Consider the following 15,957-nt stretch of genomic DNA (forward strand, 5'->3'; position numbering starts at 1 on the left):
AATAAGTACAGTTTGTACTGTGAAGTCCTCAGTAGGTGCTAGGTGTGTGGCTTAGTGAGCCTCACAGTCTTTTGAGAGAGGGAGACATGGAATATGTGATTATTTATTCCTTACCCTGGGCTGAGTGCCCAGGGGGAGAAGCATCCTCACTAGGAGAAGAGAGCTGAGACAGAGCAGCGTAGCCGAGGGAGTGTAGACTGGTCAGGTTCTACCGAATTGTCAGTACTGGAGGAGCAAGACGGTCATGTTGGGACACACTCACTGCCCAAGCTGATTTTCCCCGTGGACTTCTGGTTCCTTCTTCAATTCTCAAGCTGCCTCCTGCTACTCTCTGGATTGGAGCTTGAGGGGAGGAGAGGCTGCGGGTCCTGGGTAGACTGAGTGAGCTCTGGTGGTTAAGGAGGTGATGAATCCCTTCTTTGGGAAGGATGGGGTTGCTAGCCAGGAGCCTACAACATCTGTCCTGAAGAGGGTGTTGAGGACACGGGTCATGCTCATGGCAGCTAGTGAGGGGTGCTGAGGACCACAGCGGAGGTATGAATCTGCCTTTAATCTCACTTATTTTGGGAACAAAATGGAGGGAGAATAATACTAAAAACCTCTCTAAACTTGGTCTAAAAAGACAAAGATCTTTCTTTGTCTCTTTGCAAGAATTCTTGTAGGAAGGCTAAACGCTGTTTGACTTCTTTCTAAAGTGGATTATTTGCTCATGGTTGCTTACATTTTCCACCTTCTGGTTATTTCCCAATGGAGGCTTTGTTGCTGTCAGGATTGTGTGTTTGCTGGAGGTGGTGGAGTGCTCTAACCCAAGAAACGGCTGCTAGGGAAGATGAAGCACCATTTTGTTGAGTTTTCTTTAGGCAAAGCTAAGGGCCACCTGGGGAGAGAAAGCAAGGAGTTAGTGCAACACAGAAGCCAGATGGGTATTTTTTCCCTCTAATTTGTCCTTTGTTAATTGAAGATATTTCTCTAGTTAGTTAAAAAAAAAATCACTGAATTCTTGTTTTAAATCTTGAAGGCACTTCATATTTTGGCTACAATATAAGTTATATACCATTCATTTCAGCAGTGAATTTCCTGTCCTTGCACACCAAGTGCATCCCAAGCATTGCTGGAACTCAGTGGTTCTCTTTCCTACTGCCTCTTGGTGCATACTGGGGTTCAAGTTCACAGTTTCCTGTTGCTTCTGCAGCCAGTAAGAATTTACAGATGTAGTATTCAGCTTCTCAAAGTCTACAGCAAAGAAAATTAGGATATACCAACTGAGAATCAAGTAATATGGACCCTTAAAATGCTTTCAGTTGTCTTTTACCTGTGCAATTAAGAAATTTTTAAGGGATTTTTAATTTGTTCTTTTCAGATATACATGACAGTACAGTGTGTTTTGATATATTACACATACATGGAGTATAAATGATTCTAATTAGGATCCCATTCTTGTGATTGTATATGATATGGAGTTTCACTGGTGGCAAGAAATTAATTTTAATATGAAAATTAATCACTTTTTAAAAAATTTAAATTTTCTAAAACTGATACTAAAAGTGTAAAATTCTTCATATTTATAATGGGACACCATGTGATGTTCTGATACATATGCACATTAGGGTTAGTCACTTTCCCTTTAAAAAGTAGAGTATTACAAAATATACTGTAGTTCCCTTTGACAATCTTTCCCTCCATTCTCCAGAGTTAATTATTGTATAGTCTGGTGGGTGTCTTTGAGACCATTGACAATACTTTTTGCATTCATATTTGTACCCAGGGAAAATACTTTATTTTACTTAGCATTCATTTTTAAAACATAAAAGGTATCATGTTGTTACTTTTGTTCTCGTTATAACTTGCTTAAAAAAACAGTATGTTTTTGAGGTCTATCTATGTTGCTCCAAATAGATGTAATCTGGTTCTTTTAACTGCTTTCTAGATTCTCTCTTTATGGATGCAGTAGTTTACTAATTCCTGTGTTAATAGACACTGTACACCATGAACATTACCAAGAGCTGGAAGAACTGTGGGTCAGAGTGCCCCCAACAGTACTTGGGATGTTTTACATGCCTGTCCATTAGGCATACTTTAAAAAAAATATTTATTTTTTAGTTTTAGGTGGACACAATATCTTTATTTTTATTTATTATTTTTATGTGGTGTTGAGGATTGAACCCAGTGCCCATGCATGCCAGGTGAGGGGGCTACCACTTGAGCAACATCCCCAGCCCTCATTAGGCATACTTTTTTTTTTTTAAATTTATTTGTTCTACTTAGCTGTACATGACAATAGAATGCATTTTGACACTTCATACTTATATGGAGTATAACTTCTCATTCTTCTGGTTGTACGCGATGTGGAATCACACTGATCCTGTAATCATATATGCACACAGGATCATAGTGTCGGATTCATTCTATTATCCTTCCCACCCCATGACCCCTCCCCCCTTCACTCCCTTCTACCTAATTCAAAGTACCTCTATTCTTCCCTAGCCCCACCTACTTATTGTACGTTAGCATCTCCATATCAGAGAAAACAGTGGCCTTTGTTTTTATGGGATACGGTTAACTCATTTGTATTTATACAGCACAAAGAAGTAATCATTGCGCCAGAACTACCACCAGTTCTTCTTCTTTTCCCTCCCTCCCTTTTCTCTCTCCCTCCTTCTTTCTTTCCTTCCTTCCTTCCCTCCTTTGTGTCTTTCTTTCTTCTTTTCTTTTATTCCTACTTAAAAAAAATGACAACAAAATTCCTTTTAAGGTTTTACTTGCCTCATTTTTAAGTGAAGGGACAGGAACAGCCCCCACTCATAGGGTTATGGTGTAGAGCAATGGGAAAAGTTTCTGGATCAGTACATAATCGTTGTGAAAAAATTGTACATATACCCATACATACATACACATACATATGTATCCTTATATGTGTATGTATGTATTTTAATACATATGCCTGTATAAATATATAAGATACTTCATAACCAGTACTGAAAGCAGGTCTTCAAAAGCCTTTGGCACCTCAGTGTTTCTCATTGCGGCCCCGCTCACCCCACGAGAAGAAGACTCAATGTCTTTAGTAAAGCCAGATGATTTTAGATCAGTGTATTCTCTTGGTTTTCCCCTGGGATTCTGGGGATGGTGTATTCTTTTCAACAGGAATATTAGGTTAGAAGGGGCTTCAAGTAAATAAGAGTAATGCCTAAGGGGAAAAGGAAGGGAAGACAATGTAAAGATAATATGATCAACTTTTTTGTAATGCTTGGTTTTAGCAGCAATGTCTTCTTCCCAAACGTGTCCCATAGCTGCTAAGGTGCAGGTGTGCAGGTTGACTCCCTGGATCCCACACCCGTCACATGGTCCACTGCACCCACGAAGGTGCACCTGAGTCCAGGTGCAGGGAAAGGAAAAAGAAAAGCAGGAGGCTCAGGAAAGTCCGTCCAGGTAGGGAGGAAAATGGATGAATGGCCAAAAATTGCTTGTAGTAATGATTAGGTGGGAGAAAGGCAATTAATGAGACAATTTATGGATGGTAAATTAAGGGAGAAACTTTACTAGTTGGAGTGAAGGCAGACAATAGGAGGGAGTGTCTTAGAGGGGATTCCTCACTGGGCACCACTGGAAACATGAGTTTGCAGAGAGAGAAGGAAGCATGCCGCAATGCCGGAGTCTGCAGGAATGCAAGTCTGCAGTGCAGTTTGGATCCATGGGGAACAAGAAAGACTAGGGTGGAATGGATTTAGGAGTTTCGTGTGTCAGAGGCAGGCAGTGATTTTCTTCTCTCTCTCTCTCTCTCTCTCTCTCTCTCTCTCTCTCTCTCTCTCTCTCTCTCTCTCTTTGTCCATGGCATAATAAGACGACTAAATGCCATACTAGCAGGACTGGCCCAAGACATTGTCCACAGATCAGATAATGGGACATGTTGTCTACTTGAACTATGAATAAGCTTTATGCCACTGAGCTTTGAAACCATTCTTTATTCTAAAAAGACTCTGAGCCACCCTGTGAGGCAATTTCAATCATTATCATAATAATATCAGCAGCAAAATCAAATCATATGTAGTTGGATATTTAAAATTAATATAAAATTGCTTCCTGGGTTAGCTGAGAGGTGCCTAATAACTTAGATGGTCCTCGTGTGACGACAAATCGATGAGCTCTTAATCTTGCCATTTTGAATAGGCTAAGAAAAAAGTTTTCAGGTGAAGATTGCTTAATACTTACAGGAAAAGTTGAAGGATTTTCAAAAAATTTTACGAACTCCAGGAGGGCTGAATTAAGACAGCAGCCCTCTGAAATGTCAGCTGTCATATGTGCTTGTGTCCAGGCTGCCCATTGTCATTTCTTGTCATCGTGTTCATATATATGCTATGGAGCAAGGCTTCTGGGTTTTGTCTTATTTTTGAAAATTTAAGAAGGATGAAAGTAATACATGGTTGTTGAAAAAGATTTTGGAAAATATGGAAATGTATAATAAAGAAGAAAATAAAATCTAGCCCTGAAACTAAATGATAACCACAGTAAGCATTTTCTTCTCAATGTTTTTCTTTTCTTTAAATTATATTTAATTGTAAAAATAATGCATAAATATATCTTTCTTGAAAAAAAAATCAAAACACTGCGTCCCTACCCACAGCTCCAGTACTAGCGTCCTATTGTCCCCTGCAGAGAAAGTACTGTCATTAGGTGACTGGGTGCTCTGTGGGTCTTTCTCTCTTTTTGTCTCTATATATTCATAGTAAATACATGCAGTGGTACTTTTCCTCCTGTATGTGCTTTGTGAGAACAAGTATCAAACTATGGATGAATACTGTCTTATTTTTGTTCAGTGATATTTCTTGAGGATATTTGTATGCCCCAACATACTGATCTATCTCATATTACCTGTTGCATCAGACTCTACAGTATGGAAATGGCTTAATATTTTTACAGTAACCCCCTTCCCCATTTGTAGCTGTTACAAATCGTGATATATCATGAGTATCCTCTGTGCACATGTGTGAGTATTTTTCAAGGGGAACCAATTGGAGAGTTGAGCTCAATGAGATCCTGTCTCTAAATAAAATATAAAAGGGCTGGGGGATGTGGCTTAGTAAATGTATAAGTGGGTCAGAGACTTATTCATTCACATTTAATTAATTAGTTAATTCTTTTTGTGGTGCTGGTGGATCTGTTAGTTTGCCATTGCTGTGACAAAAACTTCCGATGTGAACAACTCACAGGAGAAAAGATTTGTTTTGGTTCCTGCTTTCAGAGGGTTAGTCCATGGTCAGCTGGTTCCAAGCAGAAGCATCATGGTGGAAGGGGAGAGGTGGTGGAGGAAAGCTGCTGAGCTTAAAGCAGCTGCCAAGCAGAAAGAGAGAGAGGAAATGAAAGTGGGGACAAGAAATGCTGTTCCAGGGCATGCTCCTTCTTAGTGACCTACTTCCTCCAACCAGTCCCATCGCCTAAGGTTTCCACTGCCTCCCATTAATGTCATCTAATTATTAATCCACTCATGGATCAATCCACTGATGGGGATCAGAGCCCTTATAATCCAACCATTTCCTTACACTCCACCTCTGAACACTGCTATATTGAGGGTTTCATGAGCCGTGGGGGGTGGGCATTGGCATTTTAAACCACACCATAACTGGATCAAACTCAGGGCCTTGCGTACACTAGGCAAGCACTCCACCACTAAGCTATACCCCCAGCCCTACATCTACATTCTCTTTTTTTTTAAAATACTTCTTTAGTTGTAGGGACACAATACTTTTATTTTATTTATTTGTTTTTATGTGGTGCTGAGGATCAAACCCAGTGCCTTGCACATGCTAGTCGAGTAACCCCAGCCCCTCTACATCTCCATTCTTGAAAGATATAAACAAACTGGTAAGACATCTGAAGGATATGCTCATTTTATACTCCTAGAAGCTATATAGGAAAATAACTCTTCCCTTCTACTTGGCTGACACTTGGTATTATCAAATTTCTTATTTTTTGCCCAATCTGCTATACAAAAATTGGTGTGTCTGTGTTTTAATTTGTATTGTCCTGAATCTTAGGGAAGTTGAGTATCTTTTCATATTTTATATTTTACTTTCACTTGTATCTCCCTTAATGGAAATTTCCTGCTTATATGTTGGGTCCTTTTTATGGGGTCATTTGTGATTTTCTTACTAATTTGTTGGTGTTTTCTAAGTTCTAATAAAACTTTTTTCTTTTGCATAAAATTGTTTTACACAACTAAAATGAAAGTGTATATACCATTTTGTATTTTGTTTTTTTAAACTAAAATTTATATTGCATTTAGCTGGGTTTGGTGATGCATGCCTGTAATCTTAGTAGTTTGGCAGACTGAGGCAGAAGATTGTGAGTTCAAAGCCAGCCTCAGCAACTTAGCGAGGCCCTAAGCAATTCAGTGAGAGCCTGTCTCTAAATAAAATATAAAAAAGCTGGGGGATGTGGCTCCCTGATTAAGAGTCCCTTAATTCAATCCCCAGTACACACACACACACACACACACACACACACACACACATTGCATTTTTTCATATGACTAAAGTCTCCCCAAAACTGGCCTGGGGTAATAGCTCAGTGGTAGAGTGCTTGTACACCATGCCTAGGATTTGATCACCAACACCTAGGTGAGTCTGGGGGAAGGGTAAGCATTTGGTGGTCATAGTGGTATATGCTTATAATCCCCGCTACTTGGGTGGCTGAGGCAGGAGGATCATGAGTTCAAGTCTAGCATAAGGAATTTAGTGAGACCATGTTTCAAAGCAAAACAAAAAACAATGTAGTCTCCTAAATGTGATTTTTACTGACTGAATATAATTTTATTTATTTATTTATTATTTGGTTCTGGGGATTGAACCCAGGAGCAATTTACTGCTGAACTATACCCTCAAACCTTTTTATTCTTTATTTTGAGACAGGGTCTCTGTAAGTTGCTTAGGTTGACTTTGAACTAGTGATTTTCCTGCTTTAGCCTCTTAAATAGCTGGGATTATATCGTGCCTGGCTGAATATGATTTTATTGTGCATTTGTATCATTTTCTTTTCCTTTTTTCCCTTCATGTTAACATTCTTCTCGATCTGTAGTTTTTTTCTAATGTTTGCAATTGCAGATTTAAAAAAAAATTGCTAACACTCACCTTTTTTGAATATCTTTGTATTAAATATTTGGGTATTTTTTTTCTTTTTCCTCCTCCTCTTCTTCCCCTTCTTTTTCTCCCCCAACCCCCACAATGCTGTGGAGTCAACTCAGGGCCTCTGTGTGCTAGGCGCGTGCTTAGCACTGAGTGATAGCTCCAGCCCCATCCTATCTTAATATATAGTTTCATTTGCCCATGAATGTTTGAAGATAATGCTTTTGATACTGTTTTGCATTAGGTTGTAACCTCCTAAAATTAATTTCTGAATTGTCTTGTCTGGCTTTTAGTTTTACATTCAATGGACATAATACTTTTTTCATTGGAAGAAGATATAAAAATACTATGAATATACCATTTATTTTTTTATATATCTTTAAATTAATTAATGTGTTGCTGAGGATTGAACCCAGTGCCTCATGCATGCAGGGCAAGCGCTTAACCACTGAGTCATAATGCCAGCCCTTGATTATGCCATTTCCTAAAAAAAGATGTTAGTTATTGAACAAGATAGTCATAGGGGACCTTATTTTCCTAATGGGTTTTATAGAATGGCAAGCCATATACCCCATGGTTGAAACCTCTTGTAAGTGACCCATGTCCTCACTTAGGCTGGTTTAGGACACGTGGCTGTGGTGGTTAGGGAGGAGAAGGCCCTTCTGAATCCTGAGACTGAACAGGATGTGGTTCTCCAGTAAAAGCTTCAATGGATCTTGTTCTGCTTTCTCCCCAGGAGGACACAGCTACCATCTCCTTGGGCATATTGTGATTGGCAAACACTGACTGTTCCTAAGTGCCCAGAAAGTTTTGTTTGGCATCTACGAACTACAACACACTAGTCATGACAACGCTTTATGATGATTTTTACATTCATGATTATGTCAAACACTTGCTGAGTAGTTGCTGGCAGTCATCGATGGTTTTACTGATGTGTCCCCTGAGGCCACTGAGATTCCAGGAAATTCTCCTTTATGTGACCTCTTTCATATTCCTTCAAAAATGAATGGGTTTCTTTCACAAAGACCTTAGGCCAGAGGGACTTCATAGAGGTGGGTACAGTTATCTGTCCAAACTAAGAAGTGGTTCTTGAAGGAAGTGGACATAATGCTTGGGAGAACAGAGACAGGACCCGAGGCTGCAGGCTGACCACAGCCTAACCCTGCCAAGTCTGCTCTGCAGAAGTGTTTATTTGGCTCATATTTTTTTTTTTAAAACATTTTGACAGTTTTCAAGCTGCAAAACTGAGAATTACTTTGAAAAGGCTGGGTATATGTTTTATCTTTATTTGGCCAGCTGGGGTCCTTATTTTTGCATTGGTGACCCTCAGTGGAGCTGAGAGCTGCTCCCTTCTGGAGGGATGAAGGCTTTTCATGCTCTCCCCATCTCTAATCTCGTGCATTTCTTCAAGGCATCTCTGTGATCCCAGGAGCTTATGAGATTGAGAGTAAAAGGCTTAGTGAGGAGGAAGGATATGATCGTTCACATGAAATCCCGTGATCTCTGATGAACAGACAAGAGAGGAGCTGGTCACCTTTATAGTCAGGAGACAGAGGAATGATGGAAACCACCTGATACAGAGGGTGTGGTGCTGTTTCTCTTCTGATAGTTCTTGGCTGACTCTTTCTGTGCTGGGCAGGGGTCAAATAGCATTTGAGTTGTTTGGAAGGAAATGCTCTGAATGGCAAGAGTCAATCCTTAAGTGTCAAATCTCACTACCACCCTGGGATATAGCCCCTCATTAGTTCCTGGGCTATCTCTGATCTCCCTTTGAATATTGAGAACAAGAATAAAGTGATCTGAACACAACACGTTTCTGGTTAGCATTTTCAACACATTTGAAATACGAAGAATACTTCCATGCCATCTAGCTTTGCACAGCTGCACAGAAAAGATTGTTTATCATTTTTCTTTGTATTTTGTCTTTTGGGGGGGAACTTTTAGGAAACTCGTGATCATTCTTTGGAAGTCCCTGTCTCTCGGGAGCAATTAAACCATTATCGGAATGTGGTTGAAAATGTTCGAAGTGAACTCGCTGCAACTTTGGTCAAATTTGAATCCGCGCAGTCTGAGGTAAGATCGTGCCCCTTTATCATCAAAAAGTGGGGCTTGGGCTGGGGATGTGGCTCAAGCGGTAGCGCGCTCACCTGGCATGCGTGCGGCCCGGGTTCGATCCTCAGCACCACATACCAACAAAGATGTTGTGTCCGCCGAGAACTAAAAAATAAATATTAAAAAAATTCTCTCTCTCTCACTCCCTCTCCTCTCTCACTCTCTCTTTAAAAAAAAAAAGTGGGTCTTTCTGGCTTCTGACAGGTGAAGTAGAGGATAGAGGGTTAGGAGTGGGATAGTAGAATACAGATTGAAGCTTTTTGGCAAAATTTGCACTTCTTCTTTTCTGGTGGGCCCATCACCTAGAATTCCTGAAGGGTTGTGCATTTCCACACTGCAAAGCAAGGTGGCTTGGCCTGGCTTGAATCTCAGAAAGCCCTGCAGCCTTAAGTGACCAGAGGGCACCTGAGGACTTTGGGTTGAAACTGCAAGGGTCTTGGGGAACTTTTAGCCTCTCTGGGAATATTATCCTTTACTGTGGATTGAATCTGAATTCCTTTCTTATGGAAGTTTTGATTGGCTGGGGAAATTCTAGTAAGACATTTGGGGTCCACCTGCCCTCTAGGCTAGATCAGGTCTACGGTAGAGCTTCGAGTCTCCCTAGACTCATTCTGCTCCTAGCCCAGTGTCTCTAGGAATCTAGGCTGGCCTGTGAGATAACAGGCAATCTCCCTGAGGCCGCCAGGACCCCCCTGAAAGATGTGTTGATACTGTGTGTGTGTGTGTGTGTGTGTGTGAGAGAGGGGGGGGATGTGTGCAAGTTCACTTATAGTTCCAAAGAAATGCATTGCATTTATAAAATTTATCAAGTGTTCTTGTAGGAGAGACCTGACTTCTTAACTTGGTAGGATATGTACATTGATCAGCATTTTGATGCCAGAGAGCTCATAAAACTCAAAATGCCCCCATTTCATATAAATACAATAAGGATTTTCCTTTGCTCTCATATTTTTTTTTTTGCAGAAATCTGAATGTTATTTTTTCACCCACAATTATGGTCCAGAAGGCTAGTAGAAGAAATATAGTGATATATCAAATAGTCTGTATTCATTTGATAAATAGTTGTGGCTGTGAAATCACAGAGTGTGGCTTGTAGGTTCCTTGAATCATTGTTTATCAGAAGCAAAAACAGCAATACTGGATATAGAAAAATGGGTTACTGCTGCAAAATATATTTATTACTTTTTGTAATCCCATCACAAATGTTTCCTGAATGAGACGAAATCAACCTAAGTCATTGTTCCATTGGTTTTGAAAAAGACAGAACATAAAGTCCAATTGTTAAAATATAATTTCCTACTTGAAATACAGATAGAAATATGAGAAAAAGAAATTAAACGTGGATTAAGTCATGAATAACAGTATAAGATTTTAAATTATGGTTTTGGATTTCTAACTGGTACTTCAAATGGTATGCCATTAGATTGTTTTATCTTTTTTGTTGTTGTTGTTAGCTTCGAGACCTGCGCTCCAAGATGCTTTCCAAAGAAGCTTCCTGTCAAGAGCTAAAGGCTGAAATGGAGAATTACAAAGAAAACAATGCCAGAAAATCATCTCTCCTCACCTCTTTGAGGGACAGAGTTCAAGAGCTAGAAGAAGAATCAGCTGCACTTTCTGCTTCTAAAATCAGAACGGAACTCACTGCTCACGCTGCAATCAAGGAGAATCAGGAGTTAATGAAGAGAGTTGTGGAACTAGAGGAGAAAATACAGTAAGGATACTGCAATATGTTCTCGGTTTAGTGAGTGATCCATACTAGCTTTGGAGCAAGATATGTCTTTGAATAAACTTCAAATATTTTGTATTATCTGACCATGAAACTCAATTTTAAAAAACCCATATTATTAACCCCAGATATCTTTAGAGTCTTAAAAGCTTTTCCCTAGCTCTTTCCAAGTCTCATCAAGTGTCTCAACAAACACAAGACTGTCCTAAGCAGGGGTTTGTCCTATAGATGAAGCTTGCAAAAACACAGCATATGCAAAATGGGAAGATTTTCTCTAAGTAGAGGTTTAACCCTGAGGTGTCAGGCTAGTCTGCAGAGGGAGGCATTTACTCAGAGCCAGTTATAAAAATCCTGGAGCGCAACACTCTAGCTCCTGTCCTCCTCCTCTCCCACTTCCTGCAAAACTTCTCCAGTCTTGTACGCCAGACCACCCAAACGTTCTTCATTAGGTTTTATTACCAGTTTACACAGGACTCTTAAAAACCTAGATTTTTCCACCCTTGGTTTCATAAGGAGGTAATTATTAAGACAAAAGTGGGACCCAGTTGCTTCTAAAATATATTTTAAAAATTCTATACAGGACTCCAATGTCTTTATTAATAAAATGCATGATGTTTATTTTGCTTGTTCCATTTAAAAAAATAAAGCAACACCCTAGCTCCTGTCCTCCTCCTCTCCCACTTCCTGCAAAACTTCTCCATGCTTGTACGCCATCATCACCATCTCCAAGTGCTCTCCTCTCTCCTAGAGCTGCTCCACAGAATCACTCGTTTAGACCACCAGTGACTGCCCAGTGCAGGGTCAATGGTCAGCCTCACCTCGCTTGACCTGTCAGCAGCACACCAGTCACAGCCCGCTGTTCTCCTAGAGTCCCTTTCTTCTGTTGGTCTCCAGGACATTGAACATGACCATTTCCATTCTTATCCTCTCATGTGGTTTCTTCTGATTTCCTTCATCTCCTTGACTTCTAAATGTTGGAGTGCCTCGGGCTCAGTCTTCGAATCTCTTCTCATTTCTTTGTCATTTGGTGTCATGACTTTAAGCATGATCTAAGTGCTGGTGACACCCACATTTCTGTATCTAGCTTGAATCTCCTTCCACAACTCAAGACCCACCATCTTACCCACATCTTACCACCTGGTCCATCAGGCACCTCAAACGTAAAGTGTCTAAAACTCTGCTCTTGACGTTCCCGCCCAATCCTTCTGCACAAATTTCCTTATTTTCTTCAAGGATAATTCCATTCTTCTAGTTGATCAGGTCTAAAATCTTAATATCATCCTTGGTTCTATTTCTCTTTCATACTCATATTTGGTTCCTTAGCAAATCCCAATCCTGTCTACCTTCAAAGTGAACCTAAATTTTGACTGCTTCTGTGGTCACCCCAATAACTACTGGATATTGCATTAGACATTTGAAACATTAGTACCCCACTCCTGATATTAATTTCTGTCTTCATTTGAGGTGCTATAAAAATACCATAGACTGGCTTACACAGCAGATATTTATTCCTTTGTAGTTCTGGAGGCTGAAAGTGTAAGGTCAAGGGCTGGACAGTTCATTCCCTGGTGAGAACCCATTTCCTGGTTTGCAGATGAATGCCTTCTTGTGATGGAGAAAGGGAGATTGGTTATTCCTTCATGTCTCTCATCTTATTACCTAATTACCTCCTCCATGCCCTGCCTCCAAATTTGTCATATTGGCGACTAGGGCTCAGTGTATTAATTCTGGGGGACATAAACATTTAGTCCATAGTAGTGGTTGGCTTGCTTCTGTCTACACCCCTGCAGCCAGGGTGATCCTGTTACAATACGAATTAGATCATGTCTGTCCTCAGCTCAGAGCTCTCTAGCGATTCCTTTTCTCACTGAGAACAAAGACATAGTAGTATTTTCTATATCCTAACAGACACATCCTAACCTGGTTTATTGCCTTTATCTCCTTTATTTATTTTTTTACCTTAGATAACTTTCCTTCCTCCCTCCCTCCCTCCCTCCCTCCCTCCCTCTCTCTCTCTCTCTCTCTCTCTCTCTTTCTTTTTCTTTTTTTTTTTTCTGTTGCTTGAACTTGACAGGTGTGATCCTACCCCAGGGTCTTTGCAAGTGCTAATCATTCTGCCTAGAAGGCTCTTTTCCAGATGTTACATGGGCTGCTTCCTTTAGGCCTTCACTCAGAAGACTCCTTCCTACTGAAGCCTCCCAAAGTTCCACATTTGAAATTTTACCTGATCACAATATTTCTTACCACCTTTCCTGCTTCATCTTTTCTCTGCAGTCCTTTTATTACTTACTGTAGGTTTTGCATATATTAATATTATGATTATTGTCCATCTTTCCAACTACAACATACGCTCCATGAGGGCCAGGGTTCTTATCTGTTTTGTTTACCTACTGTCCTTTAGCATCATGAATAGGGCCTGGTGCATAGTACATGATCAATAAATGTTTATTAAATGAACAATAAAATGATGTATACTTATTGTAAAGTGCCAAGAAGAAATTAAAAATTGCCTAAAACCTTATGGTTGTTGAAAAGCTATAATTAACAATTTCTGAACAGATTTTCAGATAGTTGTACCCACATGACATCATGTAATATACTATTTTTACTGAATAATATATTGTAGATATTTTAAAAAGTCATTATAATTTTTAAGAACCCATTTTATTCCATAGTCTGAAATATCTCAATTTATTCAACCAATTCCTTTTGTTTCCTGTAAACACTTAGATTAGCACCATTTAAAAAAAAGTACTACAAACCAATCTTAGAATAGGAAAGACAGTAAGATAAGTTGGACCTAATTTTCCTATTTTCACATATGAATACATGACAAGGATAACTCCACATCATGTATAACCACAGAATGGGAAGTTATACTCCAAGTATGTATGATATGTCAAATTACATTCAACTATCATGTATTACTAAAAAGAACAAATTAAAAAAAAATAAACCCAACTGTAATGAATGTCCATGAGCATTCATATTTTCACATTTATGTGATTATGTTCTTAGGGTAACTTCTGAGACTTTAGGAGGGTAGGTCAGGTAAAATGAAGATAGATGTGGACGTAGTTTAGAGAGCAAGATTGAAATCTTGGGGTTAATATACAGGATTATATATGCAAATTGATAAAAATCACAGTATTCACTGTGCCTTTCACAAACCTGAAAGACTGAATAAATATTACCTTTCATATGCCCAAAATAAGAATTCAAAGATATATTGATGTTAGTTTTTTTATTGTTACGTTTTTCCAAGTGAAAATACGATATACTTTTGAGTATATGCAATTACATGCTTTGTTAATCTTCGAATAGAGTGAAAAAATTGCAGTAAACACTCAACGTGGTGAAAAGGGAAAGCAATAATCATGTTCGTTGACTAGGGTACTGAAAAATATGGCACCAATTTACTGAAATGATTCTAATTTGCCTTTAATATGCATCTATTTTTTTCATGACCTCTAAGTCTTTAACATTTAAAGCATTAGAAATGGAAATGGACCACACCATTTCAACAAACCTAACTGAAATTTGAAATAAAATATTCACAATAGGCTCCCAATCTCCTGATTTTTCTTGACTGGCCAATTACAACACTCTTCCCATACCCTAAAGATTCTGTGTGTGTGGAAACTAATCATGATTTTTGCTGGTGACTGACCACTTCTGTCCTCCAAGGGTGGCCCATCCTCCCCTCCCTAAGTGTATCTTATTACAGTTCTGCCTGGCTACGCCTGTGCCCCTATAGGCTACTTGAAAATGAAGTGAAGCTTGGTCTTCTAGAACCAATGCATTGACGCTCTGCTTCTCTACAAGGTCCCAGTGGGGACCTGTGCTTGTGTGGGTTACGATCACACGTGGTAAAGAGTCCACTTGTGATCCAGAGGCCAGCCTCTGCTTCTGCAGATCCCAAAGGGTTGAGCAAAGGAGGCGGAATCCATTCCCCCAACTCCCGGCCCGTTACTAGGCCCGCGATGCCATGAGAATTTCTCTGCATTTGCAGAAATGCAAAGCATACGTACCCAGAAATTGCTTCCACGTTTCTCTGCCCCTCACAGGGCTTGGTTGACAGCAATGTGCATTGTATCCAGGGGCCTCTTTTGTGCTGAAAATAACAGTTATTTCCCACAGAGAGCTTCACTTCTGACTAGGTTTGATGAATGCTATCTTCTGTGGTGCTAAATCCTGACTTATTTGGTTTTTTGCCTGATAGAAAATGTTCAAAGGAAAATGAGGAAAACAAGAAGCAAGTTTCAAAGCATAGCAGGAAACACGAAGAGTTTCTAATTCAACTTTATGATTCCTTGGATCCTGACAAGAGGAGCGAGAAGGCATCGGAAGAAGATTTGATTTTAAAGGTGTTGCAATGCAGACCAGAAAGACTGAAATTTAAGGGTCATTCTGACATGTGACATGAAAGGAGGTTCTGAGGTTGAGTCTGGACAGCGACAGGAGACCCGGACAGTAGCCCAAGTGTAGCATTAATTAAGTGTGTGACGTGGAACAAATCATAGCATCTCTGGGGCCTCAATTTAAAATTCTTCTTGCCATTATTTGGGATTAATTATTCTCCAAAAGGGATGAATTATGTTGTCTAAAATATATTTAGGTTTTCAAATACAGTTAATTATTCATATTGATGATACATGTCAGGACCATGTTTGTTTTCTTTTAGTTACACACACACACATAAAACCAGATAGGTGTCATTTGGGGGACCTACTGAGTGTACATTTAAGATTAATTCAAAAGTACTTTTAAGTTTTTACATGAAAACCAAGCAATAAAAATATTACTTATTGGTAGATGACGGTTAAGATGGGAATTACTGATACTAACTGAATAATTCATTGTCTCATAGTGGTTCATTTGGGTATCTCAAGGTATTTGAGTGCTCCTTGTCTCGTTGCTCATTGAGAAACCCTTTGTTTCCTTTCATCCTGGCAGACTTCATCAGCCATTCTTAAAAGCCACCTTCCAGCTGTCTGTCAA

General features: G+C 39.5%; 1 protein-coding gene across 1 annotated transcript in view; it reads left to right on the forward strand.

Moving 5' to 3' along the window:
• The window catches only part of CCDC170 (coiled-coil domain containing 170), an 80,877-nt gene that overhangs the window by 13,399 nt on the left and 51,521 nt on the right, over window positions 1-15,957 (forward strand). Inside the window, exons 2-4 of the mRNA XM_081295137.1 lie at window positions 9,063-9,191; window positions 10,685-10,941; window positions 15,179-15,323. Coding sequence (XP_081151263.1) covers window positions 9,063-9,191; window positions 10,685-10,941; window positions 15,179-15,323 — 531 coding nt within the window. The remainder of the gene's footprint in view (window positions 1-9,062; window positions 9,192-10,684; window positions 10,942-15,178; window positions 15,324-15,957) is intronic.

Source organism: Spermophilus citellus (assembly GCF_964194105.1).
Source record: "Spermophilus citellus genome assembly, chromosome: 5".
Taxonomy (NCBI): domain Eukaryota; kingdom Metazoa; phylum Chordata; class Mammalia; order Rodentia; family Sciuridae; genus Spermophilus; species Spermophilus citellus.